Raw genomic sequence first — 27622 nt, forward strand, 5'->3', positions numbered from 1 at the left:
CCCAGTACCTGTTAAAAAAATGAATGGAATTATATACACTGAGTGTACAAAACATTAGGAACACCTTCCTAATATTGAGTTGCACCCCCTTTTGCCCTCAGAACAGTCTCAATTTGTCGTGGCATGGATTCTACAAGGTGCCAAAAGCGTTCCACAGGGATGCTCGGCAATGTTGACACCGTTACTTCCCATAATTGTATCAAGTTGGCTGGATGTCCTTTGGGTGGTGGACCATTCTTGATACACACGGGAAACTGTTGAGTGTGAAAAACCCAGCAGCGTTGCAGTTCTTGACACACTCAAACCGGTATGCCTAGCACCTACTACCATACCCCGTTCAAAGGCACTTAAATCGTTTGTCATCCTCTGAATGGAACACATAAACAATCCATGTCTCAATTCTCTCAAGGCTTAAAAATCCTTCTTTAACCTGTCTTCTCCCCTTCATCTACACTGATTGAAGTGGATTTAACAAGTGACAAATGATCCCTCAATAAGGGATCATAGCTTTCACCTGGATTCACCTGGTCCGTCTTCGTCATGGAAAGAGCAGGTGTTCCTAATATTTTGTGCACTCAGTCTATGGAAGAACTTTAGTGCCAAAAAAAGGGTTTAATATGGGTTCATGAGCTTTCTCATATCTCTCAGATATAGGACAGGTACATCAAATATACTTCCTTTTGATGTATTTTTTTACTGTCTGTTTTGTCATGTATAAATATGTTATTCAATGTGTTTCTATGGGCTAATGGCAGTAAGGCCAAATTCAATTTTGGGGGGGATACTTACAGGGGTCCTAAAACTCTAAAGCAAAAAGCAAACATTTTCCTTGGACCATCGGAAAACAATTACATATGTTAGCTTAGTTTAAACCCGGGACCTTAAAATGATTGCCTTTAAATCATATGCAATTCTTCTCAGCATAATATACTGTATATAGTGTATTATAGGTTTGACCAATCATCATACCTAAACTGTGTGATACTTGGATAACCTTCATTAACCTTTAGAATATAAGCGGAGGTGCTGTAATTTTAGGGAGAAGAAACATTTGCATTAAACTCAGTGTAGAGGGTCTGGCCTCAATAGGGAGGCTGGGTTAGTCCGTAGGAATTGTGGCTGTGCAGAATATAGGAGACCGGCGGTGGCATCTGATGTGCAGTAGAGAGTCAGTGGAGGAGTGTGCCCACTGCGTCCAGTCCTCTGTGCCACTGTGTGGTGTGCCAGACTGCTGCTCTGAGGGCAGCATGCCCACACACAAGCAAGGGAGGGTCACAGTCCATCAGTCTAACCCAGCCAGATCTCAGCACACTTAATCCACTCTCTCATTTTTTCTCAGCTATGGAGGGCTTCTGGCCCAGACTCAGCAGATGGCTGTGGTGGCTGTCATCAATATTGGATAAATCCTAAATATCTCCACAGGTTCTGGGAAATATGAAGCACATTTATATATCAGTAAATTACCTCCCTCATGCCCTAGTCTCACACTCAAACTTTGGCAGAGGTTCTCCCTCATGTCCTAATGGAGTTGTTGAGTCCCTGGACCAGCCCACTTATGTCCTTTAAGTGGGTGTATTTCCTCGAAATTGCCTGCTTACAGTAGTTTGTGGTGCTCTTTTCTTGTGTTTTCTGTCAGTTCCTCATGTTATTGTTTTCTCCTTGTCTTGCAGCGGGATGCTAAAGGACAGTATCTGTTCGACCTCATCTGCCACCACCTGAACCTACTGGAGAAGGACTACTTTGGCATCAGATATGTGGACCCAGACAAGCAGCGGGTGTGTGTGTGTATGAGTGCGTGCGTGCGTGTGTGTGTGTCCGTGTGCTGCATGAAGCATACTGCAGTAGAGGTGACGGTTCAAACAGATACAGGGCCAGATTGAAGATGTATGTTATTTTCTTTCTTTCATAACACACCATATTAGAGTGACACTCATTCCATCAGCAGCAGCAGAGCACTAAAAATAGCGGGTAGCTGCACTGCTTGATTCATGAAGAATTAACATGTGCTCAGAGTGTGTGTTTTAGCCACAGAGACAAGACACAGGTCCTGCTGATCCTTCATTTCCAATGAAGAGAGGGGCTTGATGGAGTTAATGTTCCCAGAAGGACAGGGGGGTGAAGCAGGGCCTGATATTCTGGCAGAAACAGAGTTACCTTCAGCACTGAGCCTAGAGAGCACTGCCGCAGTGTGTCTGTCTGTCTGGCCAGGCCCAGGCATACTGGTGTAGTATCATCTGATACAACATCCATTACTGTCATTTATATACAAAGCGGTTATCCTTATGGGCCTTCACTGTTCAATTTGCTTCAGCATGATGTTGATTTAATGACACAAATCAGGACTTGATAGCATGAATGATGTTGGTGTGTTTTAGATCCGAAGCTGACATGACATGACACAGGCTTTCACACGTCTTTAGATGAACAGTCATTCCTGTCTATTGCATTTAACCTGCTAGCTTTTGTAGCGTGATTTGGAGTGATATGAGCATGGTGTCAGGAGTAACAGCTCAGCTCAGCTGTAGTTAAGGCGATAGAAGCAGGATTTTCAGACGTTTCACTGTTGTCACACTTTGATCATGTGTCTTTTGTTGTTGTTGATGCAGCATTGGTTGGAGGTCACAAAGTGTATTGCCAAGCAGATGAAATGTAAGTATGTCGAGTGTCTTCCTGTTCATGCTATGATCATTTTGCCAATTGAGCAATTATAGTTATCATCACCATGGGGTCTCTAATGACACGTCATGTAATTTGACTAATGGGAGGCAGGTAGCCTAATGGTTAAGAGCGTTGGGCCAGTAGCCAAAAGGTTGCTGTTTCAAATCCCTGAGGCAGCTAGATGACAAATCTGTCATGAGCCCTTGAGCAAGGCACTTAACCCTAATTTCTCCTGTACATGGCTCTGGCTAAGAGTGTCTGCTAAAATGTAAATGTAATGATTGTGCATTTGAATACAGATGGTAGGAAGTTACTGTATTATGATTTCAACAGATCACGATTCTCTATTTGACTGTGAGTAGGGACAGAAAAGATGAACTGTCCCTCAAAAAAAACTCAAATAAATCCTAGCAGAAGATAATCCACACTAAGCTCTCACCCACTCTCTTGTCTTTGCAAATCATCTGTGTCTTGCTAATTGTGGATACAGAGTTTTTAAGTGAGATTCCGTGAACCTAATCTACTCTATACTGTGCTATGATATGAAGTAAAGATCGAAACTAATTTTTCAGTGCCACCTTCAAAGATTGCTGCTAATGGGTTCTGTTTAAATTGAGTAGTCATTTGAAATGCTAATATGTTAACTGAAATGGTTTCATCAATTCATGTTAGCACTATGTTAGAACACCTTTTTCAAGGTGGTGCTTTTAGAGCATTTTTTCAGTTAATCATTTTAACTCTGACCATGAAATGTTCCTGACTATTTTGTTCTCCATTGCTGACTCAAGCCTTTGTCCCCCAGCCCAGCCTCCGTTCACCATGTGTCTCAGAGTCAAGTTTTACCCTCCTGATCCCGCTGCTCTCAAAGAGGAAATAACCAGGTAGGATTTTTTGTGATGCTCAGCAAAGTAAAGAAATACCAACAACCACTCCCCCAGCCACCACTCGGGGTTCCTCTAGTACAGGTATTCCCAAACTGGGGTACGTCTCTCTGCCAAAAATAAAATGAAACCATCTAATGTTCAGCGAAATAACAACACAATGTCAAATACAGGTAGTCTAATCAAATAATTAACATCCAATCACATTAACCGTTACTCTCTCGCGGGAAACCTTCACTCTTCCACAGACATTTAGAAACGAAACATGACCATTTGAATATAAGCCACAGGAGTTTTTGGAACGAGAATAAAGATGACTTTTGAGTAGTAAGACGCAACAGATACCATTAATAAGAAGGGGCTAGAAGCGTCTTACATGGGGAGCTACCGAGTGTCTAGGACAGGCAAGCCCCATACTATTGTGGAGGACTTAATTCTTCCTGCTGCCGCGAATATGGCTGGGACAATGCTGGGGAAAAGGCACAAAACACTGTTTCATTATACAATGATATGGGCAGCAAACATGTAACGATTTTAAAACATACAGAAGTGCGCTGGTTATCAAGGGGGGAAGTATTCACACGTCTTTTTTAAATGGGGAGACGAGCTTAAAGTTTTCTTTACTCACCATAATTTTCACTTGTCTGACCACTTGCATGATGACAAGTTTCTCAATCTAGGATTACAGGGACTCTCCACAACTATATTCAATGTGCGGGACAAAATTGAGGCTATGATTAAGAATTTGGAGCTCTTTTCAGTCGGTATTAAGAAGGACAACACACAGGTCTTTCCATCATTGTATGATTTTTTTGTGTGCAAATGAACTGAAGCTTACGGACAATGTCAAATGTGATATAGCGAAGCACCTGAGTGAGTTTGGTGCGCAATTACGCAGGTACTTTCCAGAAACTGATTCGTTATCCCTTTCATGCCCTGCCTCCAGTCCACTTACCGATATCTGAACAAGAGAGTCTCATTGAAATTGCAACAAGCGGTTCTGTGAAAATTTAATTTAATCAGAAGCCACTGCCAGATTTCTGGAAAGGGCTGCGCTCAGAGTTTCTCGCCTTGGCAAATCGCGCTGTTAAGACACTGATGCCCTTTGCAACCACGTACCTATGTGAGAGTGGATTCTCGGTCCTCACTAGCATGAAAACTAAATACAGGCACAGACTGTGTGGAAAATGATTTAAGACTGAGACTCTCTCCAATACAACCCAACATTGCAGAGTTATGTGCATCCTTTCAAGCACACCCTTCTCATTAACCTGTGGTGGGTTATTCACAATTTTTGATGAACAAATAAGGTTTTATGTAAGATGGATAAATTAAGAGCAAAAATATTGATTATTATTATATTATTATTTGTGCCCTGGTCCTATAAGAGCTCTTTGTCACTTCCCACAAGCCGGGTTGTGACAAAAAGTCACACTCATTCTTATGTTTAATACATTTATCGTATAGCTTACAATGATGGCAAAAACAAAACAAAAATCGAGTGTGTGCTGACCCTGATGCTAGAGGGGGTACGCAGCTGGAGGTTGAATGTTTGAAGAGGTACGGGACTATAAAAGTTTGGGAACCACAGCTCTAGTATAAAGAAGAAGTAAGGTAGAGCAGCTATGGTTTTGTGTATAACATCTTTTAATAACCTTTTCAAAAGCAGTTTCAAAGCACCCTCTGCTTATCACCTTTTCTCATACTTTTCTTTTTCTCCAGTGTTTGCCTGCTGAATGCACATACAGTATTTTTACTTTTTCTAGTCATTATTGAAGGGCCTCCATAATAAAACAATTCTGAGCACTTTGTTACTAAAATAGTGCGATAAATATTAAAAAGAGATTGCAGTTTGAAGTAAAGTTGAGATGTACGTAAAAAGCCTTCCTAAGTAAGCTGGCGGGCAAGCCTGTTCTCAGAAATTTCTGGCTGTTGAGGGAAGGCCGGGAAGGAGGAGGACTGAGGGTCAGTGACGGCTAGCAGACTCTTCTAAATGATACATGATTAGCCCCCAGCTAGCTCAGATTGGAATCATTTTTGCACAGTTCTTCGCCTGACTCCCTCATCCCCTGTGCAGTCTGCAATGAGGTCACCCAGAAAAGCCTCTCTGTGCCCTCAATAGGGCCTTTAAACACCCTCTGATACGCTCTGATTTCTACCTCCTGATGATGACATCAAAGAAGCAAGTACAGTGCATTCGGAAAGTACCCCTTCACTTTTCCCACATTTTGTTACGTTACAGCCTTGTTCTAAAATTGATTCATTGTTTTTTTCCTCATCAATCTACCCACAATACCCCATAATGGCAAAGCAAAAACAGGTTTTTGGAAATGTTTACATAGTTTTATAGAAAAAATGGAAATATCACATTGACATATGTTTTCAGATCCTTTACCTGTGGCAGCGATTACAGCCTCACCTTTGGCAGTGATTACAGCCTCGAGTCTTCGTGGGTATGATGCTACAAGCTTGTCACACCTGTATTTGGGTAGTTACTCCCATTCTTCTCTGCAGATCCTCTCAATCTCTGTCAGGTTGGATGAGGAGCGTCGCTGCGCAACTATTTTCAGGTCTCTCCAGAGATGTTCGATCAGGTTCAAGTCCGGGCTCTGGCTGGGCACTCAAGGACATTCAGAGACTTGTCCTGAAGCCACTCCTGCGTTGTCTTGGCTGTGTGCTTAGGGTCATTGTCCTGTTAGAAAGTGAACCTTCGCCCCAGTCTGAGGTCCTGAGCGCTCTGGAGCAGGTTTTCTTCAAGGAGCTTTCCGTACTTTCTGAATGCACTGTACGTGTGCAATTGAGTATGAGTGTGTTTCTTTTGCCTGTGTATCGGTACGTGTGTTTGATTATGTCTATTACAATGTGTGTGTATGTGTTGAAAGGAGGCATACACACCTAGCCTGTTTCATATGAGGTGTTTGACATCTCATATTCATTACTGTCTAGGGATTCATTCACTTGGGTGTGATGAAATTAACATAGAATGCTGAGTGCAGATAAGGAATTGTGTGGATTATGTATGGGTGACAGGTTCTGATGGAGTGGGTGTGGGAGGGGAGAAGGGGAGTGAAGGCTGAAGAAAAGAGAGAGAGAGAGAGAGAGAGATTATGAGAGTGGCAGACAGGGATAGACCACCTCATCTAGTTGGAGGTCAGGAAGAGGAACGGTAAAAGGAGGGTAAATGATACAAATCAATGACATGTATTTTTCAATGTTGTTTCCTTGTTAATCGAATACTGAAAGGATACTGTATAATATATAGCACAATGGTTAGACCACACAATTAGGGAAGAGGATAGGGATGGGTAAAATATTCATTTCAATTCACGGCTGTCCTTCAACAAATCTACCGACAGCAGAAGTGTGAAAGGTAGATAAAAATACAAAATAAATGTAGGGCAGAACATTGACAGGGTACAGCATCAGTGATTTACTGGTGTCACCCAGAGAGAGAATGGGAGTTTGTTTTTTTAACACATATGGCTCCTTAAGTGATATGCTATTAACTGTTGTGGAGTTGGTCTAGATTACAAAGTTACAGCCGAGCATACGTGTCTTTTCGCATTCACATGGGTTCTCCTGGACTTATTTTGGTGTTGGTTGTGTCAAGTTGGTGTCAGGGGAATCTGGGGTCTATTTGGTCATCTCTCCAAATGGTCCGTAAAAACCGTTTCTTTCACATGTTACATTCACTTTCAGAATCTTTAAATGGGCAAACCTGTACAGAAACCATTGCTAACACCTGCATTGTTCCAGGTGTTAGTCTCAGTCTGCAGCCAGTGTAGCTGCATTGTTCCAGGTGTTCGTCTCAGTCTGCAGCCAGTGTAGCTGCATTGTTCCAGGTGTTAGTCTCAGTCTGCAGCCTGTGCAGCTGCATTGTTCCAGGTGTTAGTGTCAGTCTGTAGAATGTGTAGCTGCATTGTTCCAGGTGTTAGTCTCAGTCTGCAGCCAGTGCAGCTGCATTGTTCCAGGTGTTAGTCTCAGTCTGCAGCCAGTGTAGCTGCATTGTTCCAGGGAATAGTCTCAGTCTGTAGCCAGTGTAGCTGCTTTGTTCCAGGTGTTAGACTCAGTCTGCAGCCAGTGTAGCTGCATTGTTCCAGGTGTTAGTCTCAGTCTGTAGCCAGTGTAGCTGCATTGTTCCAGGTGTTAGTCTCAGTCTGCAGCCAGTGTAGCTGCATTGTTCCAGGTGTTAGTCTCAGTCTGAAGCCAGTGCAGCTGCATTGTTCCAGGTGTTAGTCTCAGTCTGAAGCCAGTGCAGCTGCATTGTTCCAGGTGTTAGTCTCAGTCTGAAGCCAGTGCAGCTGCATTGTTACAGGTGTTAGTCTCAGTCTGAAGCCAGTGTAGCTGCATTGTTCCAGGTGTTAGTCTCAGTCTGCAGCCAGTGCAGCTGCATTGTTCCAGGTGTTAGTCTCAGTCTGAAGCCAGTGCAGCTGCATTGTTCCAGGTGTTAGTCTCAGTCTGAAGCCAGTGCAGCTGCATTGTTCCAGGTGTTAGTCTCAGTCTGAAGCCAGTGCAGCTGCATTGTTCCCGGTGTTAGTCTCAGTCTGAAGCCAGTGCAGCTGCATTGTTCCAGGTGTTAGTCTCAGTCTGAAGCCAGTGCAGCTGCATTGTTCCAGGTGTTAGTCTCAGTCTGAAGCCAGTGCAGCTGCATTGTTCCAGGTGTTAGTCTCAGTCTGAAGCCAGTGCAGCTGCATTGTTCCAGGTCTTAGTCTCAGTCTGAAGCCAGTGCAGCTGCATTGTTCCAGGTGTTAGTCTCAGTCTGAAGCCAGTGCAGCTAGTGTATCTGGCAGACAGTGCTGCTGTGTTCTGGAAGGCCCTGGTCCCATCTGGGTTCTAATCTGTAGGCTTGAACAGAAACACAGTCAGTCGACAATAGCAGCAGTTTGCCTCAGGACCTTCCCTACCAAACCCTGTCCCCAAAACTAATTTAAACATCCTTTCCCCAGAAACAGAAAGCACATTTTGTGCTAAATCTATACTTTTTTATTCAAAGCACCCAAGGGAATCTGAAAATCAACATTCTTTTGAGTTTGTCAGTGGTGATGTCTTGCCATGTAGTTGTTTTGCAATAGATCTAAAAATATGTGTCTGTAATATTACAGTGTGACTGAGTTGCATGACCTCTGACCTTCTTTCCCTTCTCTGTGCTGGTCACAGATATTTAGTCTTCCTGCAGATCAAGAGAGATCTGTACCACGGCCGCCTCCTGTGTAAGACATCGGATGCTGCCATGCTGGCTGCCTTCATCCTGCAAGGTACAGTGACAGGACCTGACAGGCTGGATTTGCCTGCCCCACTCTCTGGACTGTATTTTCAAATGACTTCTCCCCTGCCAGTCACCCCACCATCGAGATAAATACCAGCCAGGAAAAAAATACTTGGATTGTAGTGTAATCAGTTTGTAACGCAAATGATATGTCCTGTGGGTTTCTTACCTCCATATTGACTGATCTCTACTGTATACTAAAAAGCATGACATTAGAATTTCATGCAGACAACATGTGCACCTCCATACTAATTTCCATTGTCAAACCATAGCTGACAAGGAAAGATGGGACGGCTGATAAGTAAGATCAATACTTTGAATGCATAAACATGAGGCTGTCGTTCCAGGTTATAAGGTCTTCAACACGATTATCAGGCATCTTGCTATCAGCACTATCGTTAGCTGTTTAAAATCAAAAGCAAATTGTATTCGTCACATACACAGTTTACAGCAAGTGTAATGAAATGCTTATGTGCTTGCTCCCTCAACAATGCAGTACATTATTCAATTACATTTACAGCAATAAAAATAGTCAAGTCCAAAATAACTGTTAATAGAAGTAATAGGAGAGGTAGTATGCATAGTGATAATGGAATGTATTACACTGGATTTACTATTACACTGTATTTACAAATATAAAGTGGGTAGTGACTTGATCACGCAGTAGAATAAATAGTATATACTAGAACAGCAGCTTTGACTGTGTGTGTGTGCATGTCTGTGTGTGTGTTCTGAGTGTATGTTTGGGCATACGTTAGTGTGTAAGGTTTAGATGTGTGGGTAGTCAGTGGAAATCATCTCTAAGGTGCAGGTCTATGCAGGAAGACATCTAGGGTTAGCTGTTCAGCAGTCGAATAGCCTGGTGGTAGTAGCTGTCAGAGCCTGTTGGTCCGAGACCCAATGCTCTGATACCACTTGCCAGATGGTAACCGAGTGAACAGTCTGTGACTCGGGCGACAGAAGTCCTTGATTATCTTTTGGGCCTTCCTCCGACACCCTCTGGAGTAGATGTCCTGCCTGACAGGGAGCCCTCCCCCAATGATGTATTGGGCCGTCCTCACCACCCTCTGTAGAGCATTCTGATTGAAGGTGGTGTAGTTGCCGTACCAGGTGGTGATGCAGCCCGTCAAGATGCTCTCGATGGTGTAACTGTAGAACTTCTTGAGGACCCGTGGGCCCATGCCGAATTTCTTCAGTCGCCTGAGGTTGAAGAGGCACTGTTGCTCCTTCCTCCCAGCGGTGGTTGGTGTGATTGGATCATGTCAGGTCATCTGTGATGTCCACACCAATGTGGTGTGACCCTCCCCCCTCCGTTTCCTGTAGTCCACGATCAGCTCATTTTGCTGACATTGAGGGAGAGGCTTTTTTCCTGGAACCACTCTTGACAGGGCTCTAACTTCCTCCCTGCATGCGGTTTCATCGCAGTCAACGTCAGGCCCACCACCAGTGTGTCATCGTTAAACTTAATGATGGTGTTGGAGTCATGTGCGGCCACACAGTCGTGGGTGTACAGGGAGTACAGGAGGGGGCTGACCACACACCCCTGGGGGGCCCCCATGTTGAGGGTCAGCGTGGCGGAGGTGTTGTTGCCTAACCTCACTACCTCACTACCAGGGGCGGCAGTAACCAGTAACCACTAGGCTAGTGTTGGGCCAGTAACCGAAAGGTTGGTGGATCGAATCCCTGAGCTGACATGGTAAAAATGTGACGTTCTGCCCCTGAACAAGGCAATTAACCCACTGTTCCTAGGCTGTCATTGTAAGTAAGAATTTGTTCTTAACTGACTTGCCTAGTTAAATAAAGGTTCATAAATAAATAACCTGGGGTCTGCCTGTCAGCAAGTCCTGGATCCATCTGCAGAGGGGGGGTGTTCATGCCTTGAGCTTAGTGTCAATGGTGTTGAATGATGAGATGTAGTCAATGAACAGCATTCTCATGTAAGCATGGAGCTCACACACAGTAGACGCTCTAAAAACAGGCAGGCTGTATGTGTGAGGGGTACAGCGAGCGAGCCAAAGTCTGCAGAAAGTGCAGTATCAGGTCCCTTGGCAGGTGCCCTTGCTCTGTTCAGGATGGGCTGCTGCTGAATTAAAGATGTGCTGCCTGGTCACCTCCTCGTCCTCGCTCACTGGGGGAAATAATTGTCAGGGACTTTAGTGCTGCATGAAGTCACAAATAAACAATAGCAACCCTGGGCCAGTTTAAAAATGTTGTCATTTCAGAGCTCTGCTGACATACAACACAGGCTGCCTGTGAACCAACACATGGAGTGATGTGGATATTAGACATATTACTGTATATACTGTATGTAACCATGTAGGGTTAGAGTGTGGTGCTGTGAAATGGTACATGATTTCATGAACATGTTTCTATCTCTGTGTTCCAGCTGAGATTGGGGACTATGACCCTGGGAAACATCCTGAAGGTTACAGCTCTAAATTCCAGTTCTTTCCAAAACATTCAGAGAAGCTGGAGAGACGAATCTCAGATATACACAAGACAGAATTGATGTAAGGACCGATCCACTGTTCTTGGGTCTCTCTCAGCCACTCACACTTGCATGCACGTTCATGTATACACGCAACATTCAACCTATAAGACAACTCAAAGCACTTACAAGTGATTCAACTTTTATAGCGCTATTCATTTAAAAGAAATCTCAAAGCACTGTAATTGTTATCATCTTGGAGACTAGTTCCTTCACCCTTTTCTCAAACATTTGTTTCATCAAATGGAAAATCTTCTAAAGCTTGCAACTAGCAGAAACAAGGCAGATAGACTGACTAATGGCCCTTATTTAAGGGTTTTATAGAAAGCAGGGTTGAGATAGTGGAATTGTCTTGAGCACACAAATTAGTACTACCTTTCATTAGTACAGTCATTAGTGTACTAATGATCTAGTAGGGAGTGCAATGCATTACACCTAATGAAGTAGGATAAGGTAGTGTGCACACAACGCACGCACACAAACACGCACACGCATCACTTTCTCTGTCAGCAGGTTAGCAGATTAAGCATCACTGAGGGTTTCTTCATGATGATACACAGGTTAGCAGATTAAGCATCACTGAGGGTTTCTTCATGATGATACACAGGTTAGCAGATTAAGCATCACTGAGGGTTTCTTCATGATGATACACAGGTTAGCAGATTAAGCATCACTGAGGGTTTCTTCATGATGATACAAAGGTTAGCAGATTAAGCATCACTGAGGGTTTCTTCATGATGATACACAGGTTAGCAGATTAAGCATCACTGAGGGTTTCTTCATGATGATACAAAGGTTAGCAGATTAAGCATCACTGAGGGTTTCTTCATGATGATACACAGGCTGTGACAGACACTTACCACACTGATCCTTCACGCTCTCCCTCAGGACTCTGAAGGTCATGTGATTGAGGCCGCATGGATAATGGTTTAGCCATAATGAATGAGCTATTTATCCTCCCGCAAGGCACTTCTCCTTTGTTTAAACCATAATTAGTGTGAGATAATGTGCTCTATAGAAATGAAAATACATTGAAACATGGATCAGACATTTTCACTTTAGCTCAGAGGTGATTTGAAGGTTCTTTAATGTTTGTTGCCATTACTGAGTGCTTTGGCTACACTGAAAAAAGGTGCTTCAGTATCTAGAACCTAAAAAGGTTTCTTTGGATGTCCCCATAGGCGAACCCTTTTTGGTTGTAGGTAGAACCTTTTTGTTTCCAGGTAGAACTCTTTTGGTTTCCATGTAGAACCCTTTCCACAGAGTGTTCTACATGGAACCCAAAAGGGTTCTACCTGGAACCAAAAAGGCTTATTCTATGGGGACAGCCGAAGAACCCTTTTGGAATCCCGTGAACTGGTCATGGCCATGGAACATACTTTATACTGTGGAAAGCATGGAGGATGTGACTGCACCCAAATGAGTGTAGTCTGAGGTTCGTAGATATAGGAGCTGTAAGATAATTATAGATAAGATCCTCTGCTGCTCTCTAGTGGGTTGTTCACATCTCACCACCAACAGAACACCTGTCCAACATGCCTGGCTGTGGAAAATATCCTTGAAATGCTGAGGCAGGTGCCTATTTAGATATTTTGAGTGTATCAGTAATTCAAGCCTAAGGGTCGTGGGCATATCTTGATGTGTTTTGCTGGAGGTCAGGCTGATACTCACGTTACTCCATTGCTATCGGATGTTGAATGGTTGGTGCTTGATTACATGTTAATTTGTAAAGGCATCTAGGACGGTTGACACACTATCTGCATGTCTGGCCATGTATCCAGATCTCTGTGGTCTATTCAGCATCTGCTAGCTCCGTCTGGTGATCAATCCTCTGTGTAAGGGGAAGAGTTTTGTCACTGTTAATATTATTCAGGCACTTTACTTGTTATTTTCATAGACCTGGCTCTATTGATGTTAAGTATCTTAATTAGACATTGATGCCATATTTGCTGGTGCTCTTTCTCAGTGGCCAGACACCTGAAACATCAGAGCTGAACTTCCTCCAGAAAGCCCAGATGCTGGAGACATATGGTGTGGATCCTCATCCATGCAAGGTGGCCAATTCTCACACATTGCTGCTTCAGTTTAAGACATTTTCATTCACTTTTTTCCCTCTACTTGAGCTTTGATGTCTCTCTTGTTAGAACGGATAACAACTTTCTTAAACAAATAGCAGCATATACAGTTATGTAGTATATTCAGTGTGTTTGTGTGTATTTGATACAGGTATATTGAGTATGTATGTATGGTGCCATTATGTAAAACACTTTATTCTGTTTCTGACAGGATGTATCTGGAAATCCAGCCTTTCTTGCCTTCACCCCGTTTGGATTTGTCGTGCTTCAGGGAAATAAGAGGGTTCATTTCCTCAAGTGGTGAGTTGAAAGATTTCTCCTCTAACCCTAAACCAAAATACCCTAAACCAAAATACCCTATCTTGTTATACTGTCACAATCAACAGAGTGTGTCCATCTGTCTCTCTCCTCCTGACCAGAGGGCCAGAATGCATACAGGACTTACAGGAAGGAGTCTCATTATCTTAGCTAGTCGCTACCATTCTGGGCATATGATTCCACAGCCTGTCTGTTCAAAATCAACTTGTTTACAGATTGGATGCTTCAGAGAAAAACATGTTTTCAACCACAACGCAGAAATGTTCATGCATGCAGCAGTGGCTATAAGAATCTTCAAAGACATATGGATCAATGCTGAATTCTATTCCATACAGCTCCTCTCTTTAAGCCAGTAACCCACTATATTGGGTACTGTAATAGTTCAATATGGGTTAGATATAGAAATCCCACTGCCTAATTCAGTACCGTATGTCTGTAATACTTACTAATTCTGGCCAAGTAGACGATGTGAATGTTACAACATGTTACAATATTTATGGCTGCTTTGTTGGTTTTACCCATCCCATGTAGCCAGTTTGCCTGGGAAATTATCAGAAATGTGTTCTGTCAGACAAACATGGAGCTTTTTGTGTGATCTGTTAGTGGTTGTGAGGACATTGTAAAGAGCTTCTCAGTGCAGCCGGATGTGTGTGTAACTATCCCCTTTCCTTGTGGGCAGGAATGAGGTGACTAAACTGAAGTTCGAGGGAAAGATATTCCATATATATGCAAATCAGAAGGAGGTGAGAGCATGAATTATTGTTGTGTGTTGGGGGAGTCAAGCAGAGAGAGCAGCGCAGCAACATACTGTTACTGTTTTATGGCCATTATACTCTGACAACAGGGCTTGGAGACACCATGATCTAGTCATTACCACAGACCAGTGTGTTCCATCAACAGCGGCAGTTACAGTAATGACTCTTGACTCTTGAAACTCTGAGATAAACTGTCAGTTTGTTTTATTTTCCTGCACATTTATTTCTAATGTGCAGGACAAAAAGATCATCTTGACATACTTTGCACCAACACCAGAGGCCTGCAAGCACCTGTGGAAATGTGGAGTGGAGAACCAAGCCTTCTACAAGTAAGTGTTGTTCTTCCTCTGTACTCCAGTGTATCTGTGAGAGTGGTCGAAAGGGGGCTCTCCTCTCACCCTGAAGTCTCCTTCTCAGAGAGGGGATGAGACGCGTGGCAACGGTGACCTATTGTGAGTGAGTGTGCACTGGAGTGAGGCAGTGAACACCCCAGTGCTCCTCCAGAGAAATGAGTACTCCTTCCGTCTCAGCCATGACTGATTGTATGTCCTCTACCCACCACCTCTGGGAGGAGTTAAAATACCCCCACCCCCTGCAGCACATCAACACAATGACTGGAGAGAGTGTTGTAATAGATGAGGGTGACAGGGAACGATGCTAAGGAGCGTGTGGGCTGAGAGAGTGTTGTAATGGATGAGGGTGACAGGGAATGATGCTAAGGAGCGTGTGGGCTGAGAGAGTGTTGTAATGGATGAGGGTGACAGGGAATGATGCTGAGGAGCGTGTGGGCTGAGAGAGTGTTGTAATGGATGAGGGTGACAGGGAACGATGCTAAAGGAGCGTGTGGGCTGAGCGAGTGTTGTAATGGATGAGGGTGACAGGGAATGATGCTAAGGAGCGTGTGGGCTGAGAGAGTGTTGTAATGGATGAGGGTGACAGGGAATGATGCTAAGGAGCGTGTGGGCTGAGAGAGTGTTGTAATGGATGAGGGTGACAGGGAATGATGCTAAGGAGCGTGTGGGCTGAGAGAGTGTTGTAATGGATAAGGGTGACAGGGAATGATGCTAAGGAGCGTGTGGGCTGAGAGAGTGTTGTAATGGATGAGGGTGACAGGGAATGATGCTAAGGAGCGTGTGGGCTGAGAGAGTGTTGTAATAATGGATGAGGGTGACAGGGAATGATGCTAAGGAGCGTGTGGGCTGAGAGAGTGTCGTAATAATGGATGAGGGTGACAGGGAATGATGCTAAGGAGCGTGTGGGCTGAGAGAGTGTTGTAATGGATGAGGGTGACAGGGAATGATGATAAGGAGCGTGTGGGCTGAGAGTGTTGTAATGGATGAGGGTGACAGGGAATGATGCTAAGGAGCGTGTGGGCTGAGAGAGTGTTGTAATGGATGAGGGTGACAGGGAATGATGCTAAGGAGCGTGTGGGCTGAGAGAGTGTCGTAATAATGGATGAGGGTGACAGGGAATGATGCTAAGGAGCGTGTGGGCTGAGAGAGTGTTGTAATGGATGAGGGTGACAGGGAATGATGATAAGGAGCGTGTGGGCTGAGAGTGTTGTAATGGATGAGGGTGACAGGGAATGATGCTAAGGAGCGTGTGGGCTGAGAGAGTGTTGTAATGGATGAGGGTGACAGGGAATGGTGCTAAGGAGCGTGTGGGCTGAGAGAGTGTTGTAATAATGGATGAGGGTGACAGGGAATGATGCTAAGGAGTGTGTGGGCTGAGAGAGTGTTGTAATAATGGATGAGGGTGACAGGGAATGATGCTAAGGAGCGTGTGGGCTGAGAGAGTGTTGTAATGGATGAGGGTGACAGGGAATGATGCTAAGGAGCGTGTGGGCTGAGAGAGTGTTGTAATAATGGATGAGGGTGACAGGGAATGATGCTAAGGAGCGTGTGGGCTGAGAGAGTGTTGTAATAATGGATGAGGGTGACAGGGAATGATGCTAAGGAGCGTGTGGGCTGAGAGAGTGTTGTAATAATGGATGAGGGTGACAGGGAATGATGCTAAGGAGCGTGTGGGCTGAGAGAGTGTTGTAATGGATGAGGGTGACAGGGAATGATGCTAAGGAGCATGTGGGCTGAGAGAGTGTTGTAATAATGGATGAGGGTGACGGAATGATACTAAGGAGCGTGTGGGCTGAGAGAGTGTTGTAATGGATGAGTGTGACAGGGAATGATGCTAAGGAGCGTGTGGGCTGAGAGAGTGTTGTAATGGATGAGTGTGACAGGAAATGATGCTAAGGAGCTTGTGGGCTGAGAGAGTGTTGTAATAATGGATGAGGGTGACAGGGAATGATGCTAAGGAGCGTGTGGGCTGAGAGAGTGTTGTAATGGATGAGGGTGACAGGGAATGATGCTAAGGAGCATGTGGGCTGAGAGAGTGTTGTAATAATGGATCAGGGTGACAGGGAATGATACTAAGGAGCGTGTGAGCTGAGAGAGTGCTCAGGTGATATAAGGACACAGGGGAAGGGGAGGGAGAAGAGAGAAAGGGGGAGGAAAGGGCAAACGTAGGGCAGCTCACAGCACCCAGCGAAATGGAATTAGTATGATGAGATTTCCGGCTATAGGGCTGTAGATCTCAGTGGGGACTGGTGGATTTTCAGGGACGCCTGGCTCATTGGCACAGAGTTTCATACTGCTGTAATGAAAGCCATCTGTCTATGAGGGCTACATCCCACAGAAACAGACACATGCACATCAGGCACACACCACACATACACACATTTAGGCACTAGACCATAATACATGACAGTCAGGGTGTTGGTTTCCAGTCCAACCTGGGCTTAGAGAACCAGATATCATATAAGAAGGCTGGAAATAAAGAAGCCCATTGTATGTACTAAAAGTGAGAACAGCAAAGTGAGAATAGGCTGTAGGAGGGAGAATAGGATCAGTCCACAGACTCCTTACAATGTAAAGAGTAAAAAGTATTTAACAGCTCCCAAAGTTCACCCCTCATTCCTTTCTTTCCTTTTCCTTTCTTTCCTCTTCCCTTCTTTTGCCCCTTCATCAGGCTGGAGAAGTCGAGTCAGGTGCGGACAGTGTCCAGCAGCAACCTGTTCTTCAAGGGGAGTCGTTTCCGCTACAGGTATAGCCAATTATGACAGTGAATAGAGGGCACAGCAGAGAGCCCACAGCTGTGCTGTAGAGCTTGTCCCTTAGGAGGGGACCATAACCTGAGCCTGACACCTCACACAGTAGGCTAGAGGACACAGACGGGACAGTGTTTTAGTTGCAGGTTCCATTTCATTCTTTTCATATCTGTGAACACCAAAGGGCAAGGGGCGGGAAAAATAACTGGGCATGTGAAACCTTTTAAAGGTTTTAGACTTATTGTGTTTCACCTGTTTTATAGTTATTGTGTTTCACCTGTTTTATAGTTATTGTGTTTCACCTGTTTTAGACTTATTGTGTTTCACCTGTTTTAGACTTATTGTGTTTCACCTGTTTTAGACTTATTGTGTTTCACCTGTTTTATAGTTATTGTGTTTCACCTGTTTTATAGTTATTGTGTTTCACCTGTTTTAGACTTATTGTGTTTCACCTGTTTTAGACTTATTGTGTTTCACCTGTTTTAGACTTATTGTGTTTCACCTGTTTTATAGTTATTGTGTTTCACCTGTTTTATAGTTATTGTGTTTCACCTGTTTTAGACTTATTGTGTTTCACCTGTTTTATAGTTATTGTGTTTCACCACAATATGAACTACAAATCTAAATGTTCAAATGGTTTCAAATGATTACAGGTGAGTCCAGTGTGTTATGATGAACGGTTGAGTTTGTGTTTCAACCTTTGGTTATCTTTTTGATATTGCAGTATTGTCTTGAGACAGTGATTGGGTAAGAGAGTGGGTTCACCAGGTTAATCTAATCTCAGTTCCCATGTACTGTACTGATGCTTCTCACTGAACTGCTGTCAGTGTACTGTGTGGCACCAGGGAGTCTGGGGTCGTGTTTGTGTGTGTGTGTGTGTGTGTATGTGTGTGTGTGTGTGTATGTGTGTGTGTGTGTGTGTGTGTGTGTGTGTGTGTGTGTGTGTGTGTGTGTGTGTGTGTGTGTGTGTGTGTGTGTGTGTGTGTGTGTGTGTGTGTGTGTGTGTGTGTCTGAGCTCAATTATTGTGCTCTATTGTAGTGGACGAGTAGCGAAAGAAGTGATGGAGCAGAGTGCCAAAATCAAACGAGAGCCTCCAGAAATACACAGGTAATATCCATGCTATCCACTAGATGTCAATGTGGGCGCTTTATCATCTCAGATTACAAATATGGGGTGTGTGTGCATGTGTGCCTCCATATGTGTGTTTGTGTGGACATGTGCATGTTGTGTGTCTCCACAGGGCTGGCCTGGTTCCCAGTAGAAGCTGTCCGTCCATAACTCATGGCCCGCGCCTCACCAGTGTTCCACGCACCCGCCGGAGAGCTGTCCACATATCCATCATGGAGGGTAAGAGTTTGACCTGTCCCTTGACACACTAGTCCCCTCAGTCAAACCTGGCACACAATAACACTCCCCTCAGGAATGTGGACAGTAGGGACACAGCTCTGTCAGTTTTCTGTAGCAAAATGAACACGTAGGGTAGACTGGAGAGTTGTGGGAATGTGTCGCAACGCATTAGTTTGGATCTGTGGTTTTAAAAGTCATCTGTGGATAATTCAATGGAGCAATAATAGAGGGGAGGGTGTTAAATCCAAAGAGCTTTAAATGGATCAGGTTCTTGCTCCTATTTGGGAGCTTGTTATCCCCCTCCCCAGAACACACACGCATATACACACACTGTAACCTGAGCTTGATCATGTCCCAGCTTGTGGGAGTGGAGGGCTAAGTCGCATGTGTGTGTGTCACTCAGGCTGCTCTATTTCAGTGCCAGCTCTCAGCGCTGGGCGTGTGTGTGAGAGTGAGGGGTACAGTGCCAGCTCTCAGCGCTGGGCGTGTGTGTGAGAGTGAGGGGTACAGTGCCAGCTCTCAGCGCTGGGCGTGTGTGTGAGAGTGAGGGGTACCGTGCCAGTACAAAGGCAGTTGGTGCAGCCATCAGTCAGTCCATCTGCCCTGGGGCCTGGGCTCTGAGCCTGCAGGTGGGCCTGCTCCTCCTCTCGCACACAGTGATCTGACCTGCCTCTGTCCCTGAGGCTAACCTTGCAGGCTATCACTGCAGCATGGGCTTGGGTGAACAGGAGCAGCATGACTGAAGGTCACTGGTACCTGTCCTTGTCACAGCTGAGTCCCTGCCTGCCTCCCAGTATGTACACCTGGCTATACGCAGGTCTGACTCTAGGCTGCTGCAATGAGTGAGAGGGTCTGATGCTGCATGTCTCAGAGAGATATGAGAAGTGCTCACCCATCACCCATAACCCCCTGCCTGTGCTGACTGGCTGTCTTACAGTTGTATTAATACCTCTGCTGAAAATAGCCAGGGCCTTTCTCTCCATGTATGTCACTGCCCTGGGTGGGGCCTGAACAGGGCCAGCGCTGGCCGTTTGAACACTGCTAGAGCAGGACAGTGGCTCTCGCTAGCCCTCATACTGCCAGCCAAGACAGCAGCCATCGGTCTAACACACATAGCGAGACCACCAGGGCTCTGGGACAGGGACCACCGGGACTGTACAAAGACACACATGCTTTGAGCTCTAGAAGACGCCACCATGGTAAAGTGTCTGATCCGCATCACCACCCGGGTGAACGTCCACCTGCGGATGATCAACCACTGCTACCGAGATGTGAAGGTGCGCGTGCTGAGCCTGGGACCCCGGATGCTGGGAAAGGCCCTGGGCGTCCTGCCCCTCTACCCTTCCCTGACTGGGCAGGAGCCTGACAGCCTCTCCCCTCTGCCTCCCCCCATCCTGCCTGGCACCCCTCTGCCTGACAGCCGGCCCCAGTCCAGCACCCCTACAGGTAACCTCATCAGCACCATCCTGGAGTGTGTGTTACACAGTTACCAGCTCTCTCTGTGTTAAATCACTCCCACCACATCAATGTTGACCGAATGGAAATGGCACCATGCATTTGATGCTGTTGATGGCGGATCCTCTAAATCATATGGTCCTTGGTGGTCCTTTGTGAATGGAGTGTCTTTTGGTCTATTTTTCTTTGAGATGTTGGTTAATTTATCCTTTTTGTTGGTTTCGACGAAGTCTTGAGTTTATGTGTCTCATTATTCTGGTTGTGATGGTTGAGGTACAAACTAATGAGCTGATCCTGGTTTGTTGTTGATTTGTGAAGTTATGATTTGATTTTGAATTCAATATATTTCGAATTATATCTTGGCCTTTCAAGGATTTTGATGTCCTTGGCAAAATATATTGTTGCAGTCAATTGTTTGTAGGTTGCATTTGGCAATCTGCCCTGCAACCAAGCATATCCTAGGATGTACTGAAGGAGATTACCAATGAGTAAAGATGGCCTCTCACTGCCACCTACTTCAGAAGCATCCTGCTTTTGCCTTGACAGAATCTCAGCAGTCAGCATGGTTTAACAGAGCTGGCTTCGTCTCGATTTTCTAATTCCTTCACAAGGATTTTTTTTTGCCTGTGGATGAAAAGCACACATATGAGCATTGACATGATCTTCAGGAGATATGTTAATCCCTCTGCCTCTATGAAGGTGTAATATTGCGGTGGCTGTCTGAGGAATGGAACAGTCAGTACAAGCTCAACTCTTTCTCACCCGCAGTGACGTCTATCCTTCAGCTCTTATGAAGAGAATATCTAGATACTTTTGTTTGCATGTCCTTTAGTTATATTCAAAAATGCTGCTTTTGCTTTTTTACAAGGTAAGCATGTGATCACCAATGAGCTAACAACCTTTAATGCATCCAAAAGCTCCCTGTAGGCTACACCAGAGACCAATACTGTGTCAGTAGCTATTTACAAAATCATGACAGTTGAAAATGAGAGCAAAGGGAATTCAATTGACATGGGACATTACTTGAAATATTTATATGTATAACTATCTTGTGTATTATGATATTCTCCCCGTTATTATCGTCCTGTACTTTGACTTGAAGGCCCATCAAGCATTGGCCTGTTTACTTCACATTTTGAGGTAATTATAACTCCCTGTTAGTAGGTTGAAATGAGCAATACTTAGTGTGTGTTATTATCGTCCTGTACTTTGACTTGAAGGCCCATCAAGAGTCCATATACAGTACATAGGCCTATATTAGCTTCTGACTGAAAGATAAAACGCACACCCACCGTGACCTTCAAGGTTTAGACCTGGGAGGGCTCAGAGGGCTGTGGGACTAATGAACGAGCTGCTAAATAGAATGGAGCATGTGTTTGTTGAGCTATCTGTATGTCACTGGACATTGCCCACTCATCAGACCTTCATCTAGATCAATGATCCAGTCCAGACTCATGTTCATATGATCCACCATTAAAGCAAACAGATTGCATTATGTTACTGTATAAACACACTGATATGCTCTCACAGGATTGAAGCTATCTCTTATTAGACATTAGGACTGCAGTGTTGTGTGTACTGGAAACCCCCTCTCACTCTGGGGATCTATGATCAGGTTTCCCTTCGCAGACTGATCTGACTGGAGCCTGAGTGTCTCCTGCCATTAACAGACCTCTTTACACCCCATTTATGAACTCCTCTATACCTGCTGTACCCGTGTGAACACTAGATAGTCTCTAGATACATCTCATGTCAGTGATCTGTAGTGTATGCATAGTGTGTGGATAGCTGGGGTCTGTAGCCAACTGTACTGGTATGTTTTTATTTCTCCTGAGAGTGTTTCTGTTTCTCTCTCTCCCTCCCTCTCTTCCCTCACCCTCCTCGCCCGCCCCCCTGCCCTGACAGGTCTGGAGTCGTTGCGTGACAGTGCCCACTCTACGCCTGTGCGCTCTGTGTCCCATGGGGACTCCTTCATGCCGCGCTCCCGCAGCCTGGCCACGAACGCCAGCGAGGGCTCGGCAGTGATCTCTGACGAGGCCTACAGCCCCTCTGACAGTGTGCTGCCCACCCCCGTGGCAGAGCACAGCCTGGAGTTGGCCGTGGCACGCCAGGTCAATGGAGCTCCCTGCAGCATCGAGGAGGAGAAGGAGTCGGAGGCGGGCACCCCCTCTGTGGGGGAGGCAGGCGACTTGACAGACAGTAGAGCGGCGGTAGAGGGTGCAGGGGGGGCCTCGTCGCTCAGCGAAGTGGAACAGGTGAATAAGTTTGTTTTAAGTGTCCTCCGTTTGCTCCTTGTGACCATTGGACTCCTCTTTGTCTTGCTCCTCCTCCTCATCGTCCTCACCGAATCCGACCTTGACGTTGCATTTTTACGTGATATCCGCCAGACCCCCGAATTTGAGCAGTTCCATTACGAATACTTTTGTCCCCTCAGGCGGTGGTTTGCCTGCAAGCTCCGCTGGGCGGGCAGTTTGCTCATTAACAAATGAGAGAGAACATGAGGCCGTAGAGTGCGTAAGCCCATTCGGGGGTTTGAGAAGACGATTAAGGCTCCGGAGAGATGGAGGGCAGCCCCGTCCCAACCATGAACCCAGCTTCTCTCATGATACTCCCGCTGACATACACCTCGGACCACTCCTGGAATCACTGTGCCAGGAGTTTCTCTCTCTCTCCCTCCATTTTGAGTTACTCCCCCTTTTTTCCCTTTACGTTAGTTTCTTTTTTACAAAGCCAGAAGACATTTTTGCATTTTTTTTTATTTTCAGGTCATTTCAGGTATTTTATTTTTTCAAAAAATATAAACAAAAAAATATTAAACTGAAATCAAAGAACTGAAGTATTTTAGAACGTTACGTTTTAGGAAGTAGACATTTTGTTGCAACGAATGAAAGTTGCCTTCATTTACTATTTATTGTTTGGAACATAAAACATTTGCATATGGGAGGAATGTGATGCAAGGATATCAGGAAAGCCACTAAGTCATTGAAATGGTTCAGAACGAAGTGAGCTAGATACAGGTTTGAAAACATCCATCCCAATCAATACATCTTTAATGGTTTTCACTGGGTGGCCATTGATCAGAACACCTTGTGTGAGGGAAATTAGAGCAATGTGCATTGTGTCTGTCTGTCAAAGTGCAAGTGATTGAAATTGAGTAAGTCAGGATGATTACCAAATGCCTTTTATGAAGAAAAAAGTAGATGACATGAAGACCATTTTGAATTTGGCAGATTGTTTTAAAGTTATAATTTAGTGGAAATGCAACTACTGTATGTGTTTAAAGTAGAAACTGTGAAGTTTTATAAAGGATACAGTTAAATAAACCAGTAACCATGGTGTTTTGTGACCCCATTGTGTCAGTAGTTAGAAGTGTTGATGATCAACCTCATAGAAACACTCACTAGCACCAATAGGACCAGTCTAGGTAGATGTGCAATACTCTTATGGTTAAATACTTCAGTACTTTTGAATGACTGCATTTGTTTTGTCATATTTCTTAATTTAGTTGTGTCTACATTTCTTTATTATGTTAAGATCTGATGAAATTTAATGATTTCTTTGTATAAAAAATGTATAGTTTATTTTAGTTACATATCAACCTTGCTCTTAAGTTTGTGTATATCACACTATAATTAATTGTTAGCATAAGAATGACACTGATGTACTTTTTGTACAAAGTTGTTTGTTTCCTAATATATTGACAGTTTTTCCATGTATATTTTAACAGAACTGAAATGTTATTTTGTTATTGAAGATTAAATTATACATTTTTTTAGCGCTGTGTTTCAAGTGAGGTCTAGCATTTATGGACATATTGGAAGGGGGGTTTAACTCAGAAACAGGTATTTTATCCAGATCCACTGACTCCCCACAGATCACACCTCTCTCACTCCACCAGCAATGAAGCATCAGTCACTGTATGCACACTTTTTAGAAGGCAATACAACTATTTCCAATGCCCACTATGGGCCAGGAAGGCACAACAGATGGTGGAGGAACAATACATATTTTGGAAAGTAGACGGGACTACAATACCAACAGAAAAAGCATAGTCAGTCCAAAGACACGCCTGTAAACGTCACAACAAATGCAGATAGTCAATAGTTTTCCAAAGTTTGAGAGGTGACTGTGCAGACTTTTCTGCCTCATAGCTCAAAGGAGCAATAATTTTGCTGTCATGGCTGCTGGATTCTGGGTAAAATCTGTTTTTGTGTTTTTGTCTACCCCCTCTACTGTACCTGGTGCAGGTGTGAGTGCGTTTGTGTGTCTGTATGTGACAAACTTCAAGATGATAATGTGAAGTGTTGACTGAGAAAAATATGGTCTTATTTTTGAAAAGGGAGAATAAAAGAGAGTGATAAGTAAGAGAGTTTGGAAAGAAAGAGATTGAGTGAGAAAGAGGTACATAGGACGTCAGAAGAGGTGAGCAATGAGGAACTGGTGAGTGACCAGCCTCACATGAAAGTGGCCGGTACAAGTATAGTGAAAGGGGAATGCATATGTGAGCACTTGGTGCCTGTGATTCAATTGGCAGTACAGCCATGCCTGTTTTGGCCTGTTATTTAACACCATGACCTCCACACAGCTGATCCATGCTCTGATCCCCCAGCGGTGCTGCTGCCTGCTCTTCCCTGGGGAACCCAGTCTGGGCCCATGTAACCAGAGCACTGTAGCCCCTGGCCCTAAGTGTAGTCTGTCTCCCAACAGCACCCTCCTAGTTGAGGTAGACCCAGCAATGAAGACACTACAGCATACTGTAGTGCTATGGATGGGTGTCTACTGTATTCATAGCCATTTCAGTTCTTAACCCTCAATCAACCGGGTGGAGCCCAGACATCTGTGGTGATAAATATCCATGTTTATGGCACAGGGGTGGTAAAAGCAGCCCTTAGTAGCAAATCTGGTGCAGCAACTGTTATATACCGTATAAAGGCAGAAATTCCTGAGTGAAATATGCATGCTCTCTATGCTCGTATACCATGCATGCACTTCCAATGAACAACAGATACAAGGATGAAGGACGACTTTGTCTGTACCTGGATGGGGAGTGTAGATCCGATATGCAAGATAACGGTACTGTTTCATTGTTTTATGCATTCATATTTCCTATTTATTACTTGCCTAAAGCTAAATACTGTAAAGGTCAACAGGACAGTAGGCAGAGTATGTTAGTGTTACTTCTTAAAGGTCAGGGAACTGGAAGAGCAAAAAGGAAGGAGATGTCAATTGATGGTCTACGTTCGTATGCATTAGCATTATGTAGCTTCAATGGTCTTTCCAAGCATGCACCAATTAAGGCAGCATCATTCAATGAGCAATAATCAGTCAAACTGTAAGAGCAAATGGACATAGAAATGTAAACAGAAGTCTTACACTGGACATTGTGCTGTTGGTTTTTGCAGTGTCAAAAATCTGTCTACTGTCGCTGTATCTACAAAAACCAACAAGTGCTCATGGTACGCTCCTTTTCCTTCTTTTTAAATAAAAACAGTAATAATGTGAAGACAAATATAGTTATCATTATTCTTAGTATTTACCACATTTGATAGTGTTTCTTTCATTGTTAGTGCTCTTGTTGGGATGTTAGCCTGCAGAGTTTTCAGTGTGACTGAGGTGTCTTTCCCTGTGCCTGGAATCTTTAGTACCCAACAGCTCTGCATTTTACAAAAGGGGCATATGAGTGAATGGACGTAGACATATATTCAGTGCATCCTCCTCATAATGTATGGACGACCCTTTCATTTCACAGACTCAAAGGGAAAGCACATCTTGCTGTGTAGCTTTGACGTCTCATGCTGTAGATGTTGTGTTAATATAGGGTGGTGGTTACTGATCCCATGTCATGTTTATGGTCAGCACTTATGGCAGCGTGAGTCATCTGTGTGTCTGGGGGAAAGTTCTGTAGTTGTCTCCACCTGTATCTGTCTGTACAGGTATGTTGCCTTTGAAAAACCTTGAAACTATACAGTACCTTTAGTCTGGAGATGTCATGTTTAAATGATTTTACTTGACTGATCTCTATTGGGAACTGGCTGTAGTACTTGTTTGTCTGGTAGGTGTTTCAGACTCTTGCTGGTAGTGTGTTAAACAGTATGGAATTGTTCTGATGTTATCTTTGGACATCTGCTATGGTTTACATGCAGTATGTTGGCAATCATTCTGCAGTTAAGTTCTATAGGACAAACTACATTAGTTATTGAACATCAGTTAGATTAGCTAAATTCATTTCAAAAGTCAATATACTGGCCATACCCATAAAGTCTGAACTGGGAACCACAGGCTAATAGATCACTTTTACTGGCTATTTTTCTAATAAAAGGAGGTGCAAGATATTCTACATATGATGGCTGTTTGCCAGTGACATGAAGAGTAAACAGTAGCCAAGCAAAAAGGACAGCTTGAAAAAGAATATGCTAGTTTGACTGCATACAAGGTAAATGGCATTGAGTGGTCTTTTCCTGAAGGTCCCCTTTACTCTCACAGTAATACTACTTAACAAGTAGAGGACAGACAGAGCAGCTGAGGGAGTTAATAAAATCAGTCATACTATTGTCACCTTGTAATATGCTTCTACCCCTTCACCAGCTCCCAAGCAAATAGACGCTCACACAGCCATGCATATACATGTAAATAAGTGTATATGCATACCAGTGTCTGTCGGCATGTCTTATGTATTCTGCATCTTTCCAAGTCAGGACTGAAGGTTGCTGTTTATTTACGTAATATATGAATATACAAATATATACAAATGTATGTGCCAAATCCAGTCCTTGTTCAGTCTCATCCATTCCGAACCCATGTTTGTACTGTAGGAAACCTTCTGTACAACACAGTATAAAATATTGTTTCTCTCTGATAGTCCCTTGTAACTGGTGCCATTAAACTACTCAAACTTGAAATAAACATTGGATAAAAATGTAAAGTGGATTCTTGTGGTTTATGGCTTTTCACTGCACATTCCCATCAAGGCAATTAAAATGTCCACATTTTTGTATAATCTTTCCATTAAAACAGTATGTCTCTGATAGATTTTCTGAAAGTTCAGACTATACTGACGTCTAAAGGAAACCTCTTCATATTGCATGTTTTTGGGGTAAATGGCAGTAAGTACAGTATTCAAAGTAGGTGTTCAAGACAACAAAAAATCAACACAATCTCTCAAATGAGCTTTGTTCAGGTGAAAGCAGGTGAGCAATATCACATTTAGAAATCATATTTTCAGGAGCCTTTATTAAAAGTGGAAACCTTCACAGCTGAAAGGATAAAACTAAGAAA

The 27622-nt window shown here is 44.0% G+C and overlaps 1 protein-coding gene across 1 annotated transcript in view; it reads left to right on the plus strand.

The window, feature by feature from the left end:
- The window catches only part of LOC109889373 (FERM domain-containing protein 5), a 119264-nt gene extending 91995 nt beyond the window's left edge, over positions 1 to 27269 (plus strand). The window contains exons 2-14 of the mRNA XM_031822790.1: positions 1671 to 1775; positions 2607 to 2649; positions 3461 to 3539; positions 8697 to 8794; positions 11192 to 11315; positions 13260 to 13347; positions 13580 to 13668; positions 14366 to 14429; positions 14688 to 14770; positions 17466 to 17540; positions 18584 to 18652; positions 18786 to 18892; positions 22253 to 27269. Of these exons, the coding sequence (XP_031678650.1) occupies positions 1671 to 1775; positions 2607 to 2649; positions 3461 to 3539; positions 8697 to 8794; positions 11192 to 11315; positions 13260 to 13347; positions 13580 to 13668; positions 14366 to 14429; positions 14688 to 14770; positions 17466 to 17540; positions 18584 to 18652; positions 18786 to 18892; positions 22253 to 22836 (1608 nt within the window). The 3' untranslated portion in view covers positions 22837 to 27269. The remainder of the gene's footprint in view (positions 1 to 1670; positions 1776 to 2606; positions 2650 to 3460; positions 3540 to 8696; positions 8795 to 11191; positions 11316 to 13259; positions 13348 to 13579; positions 13669 to 14365; positions 14430 to 14687; positions 14771 to 17465; positions 17541 to 18583; positions 18653 to 18785; positions 18893 to 22252) is intronic.
- The last annotated feature ends 353 nt before the right edge of the window (positions 27270 to 27622 follow it).

The sequence above is a fragment of the Oncorhynchus kisutch genome, linkage group LG4 (genome assembly GCF_002021735.2).
Source record: "Oncorhynchus kisutch isolate 150728-3 linkage group LG4, Okis_V2, whole genome shotgun sequence".
In the NCBI taxonomy this organism is placed as follows: domain Eukaryota; kingdom Metazoa; phylum Chordata; class Actinopteri; order Salmoniformes; family Salmonidae; genus Oncorhynchus; species Oncorhynchus kisutch.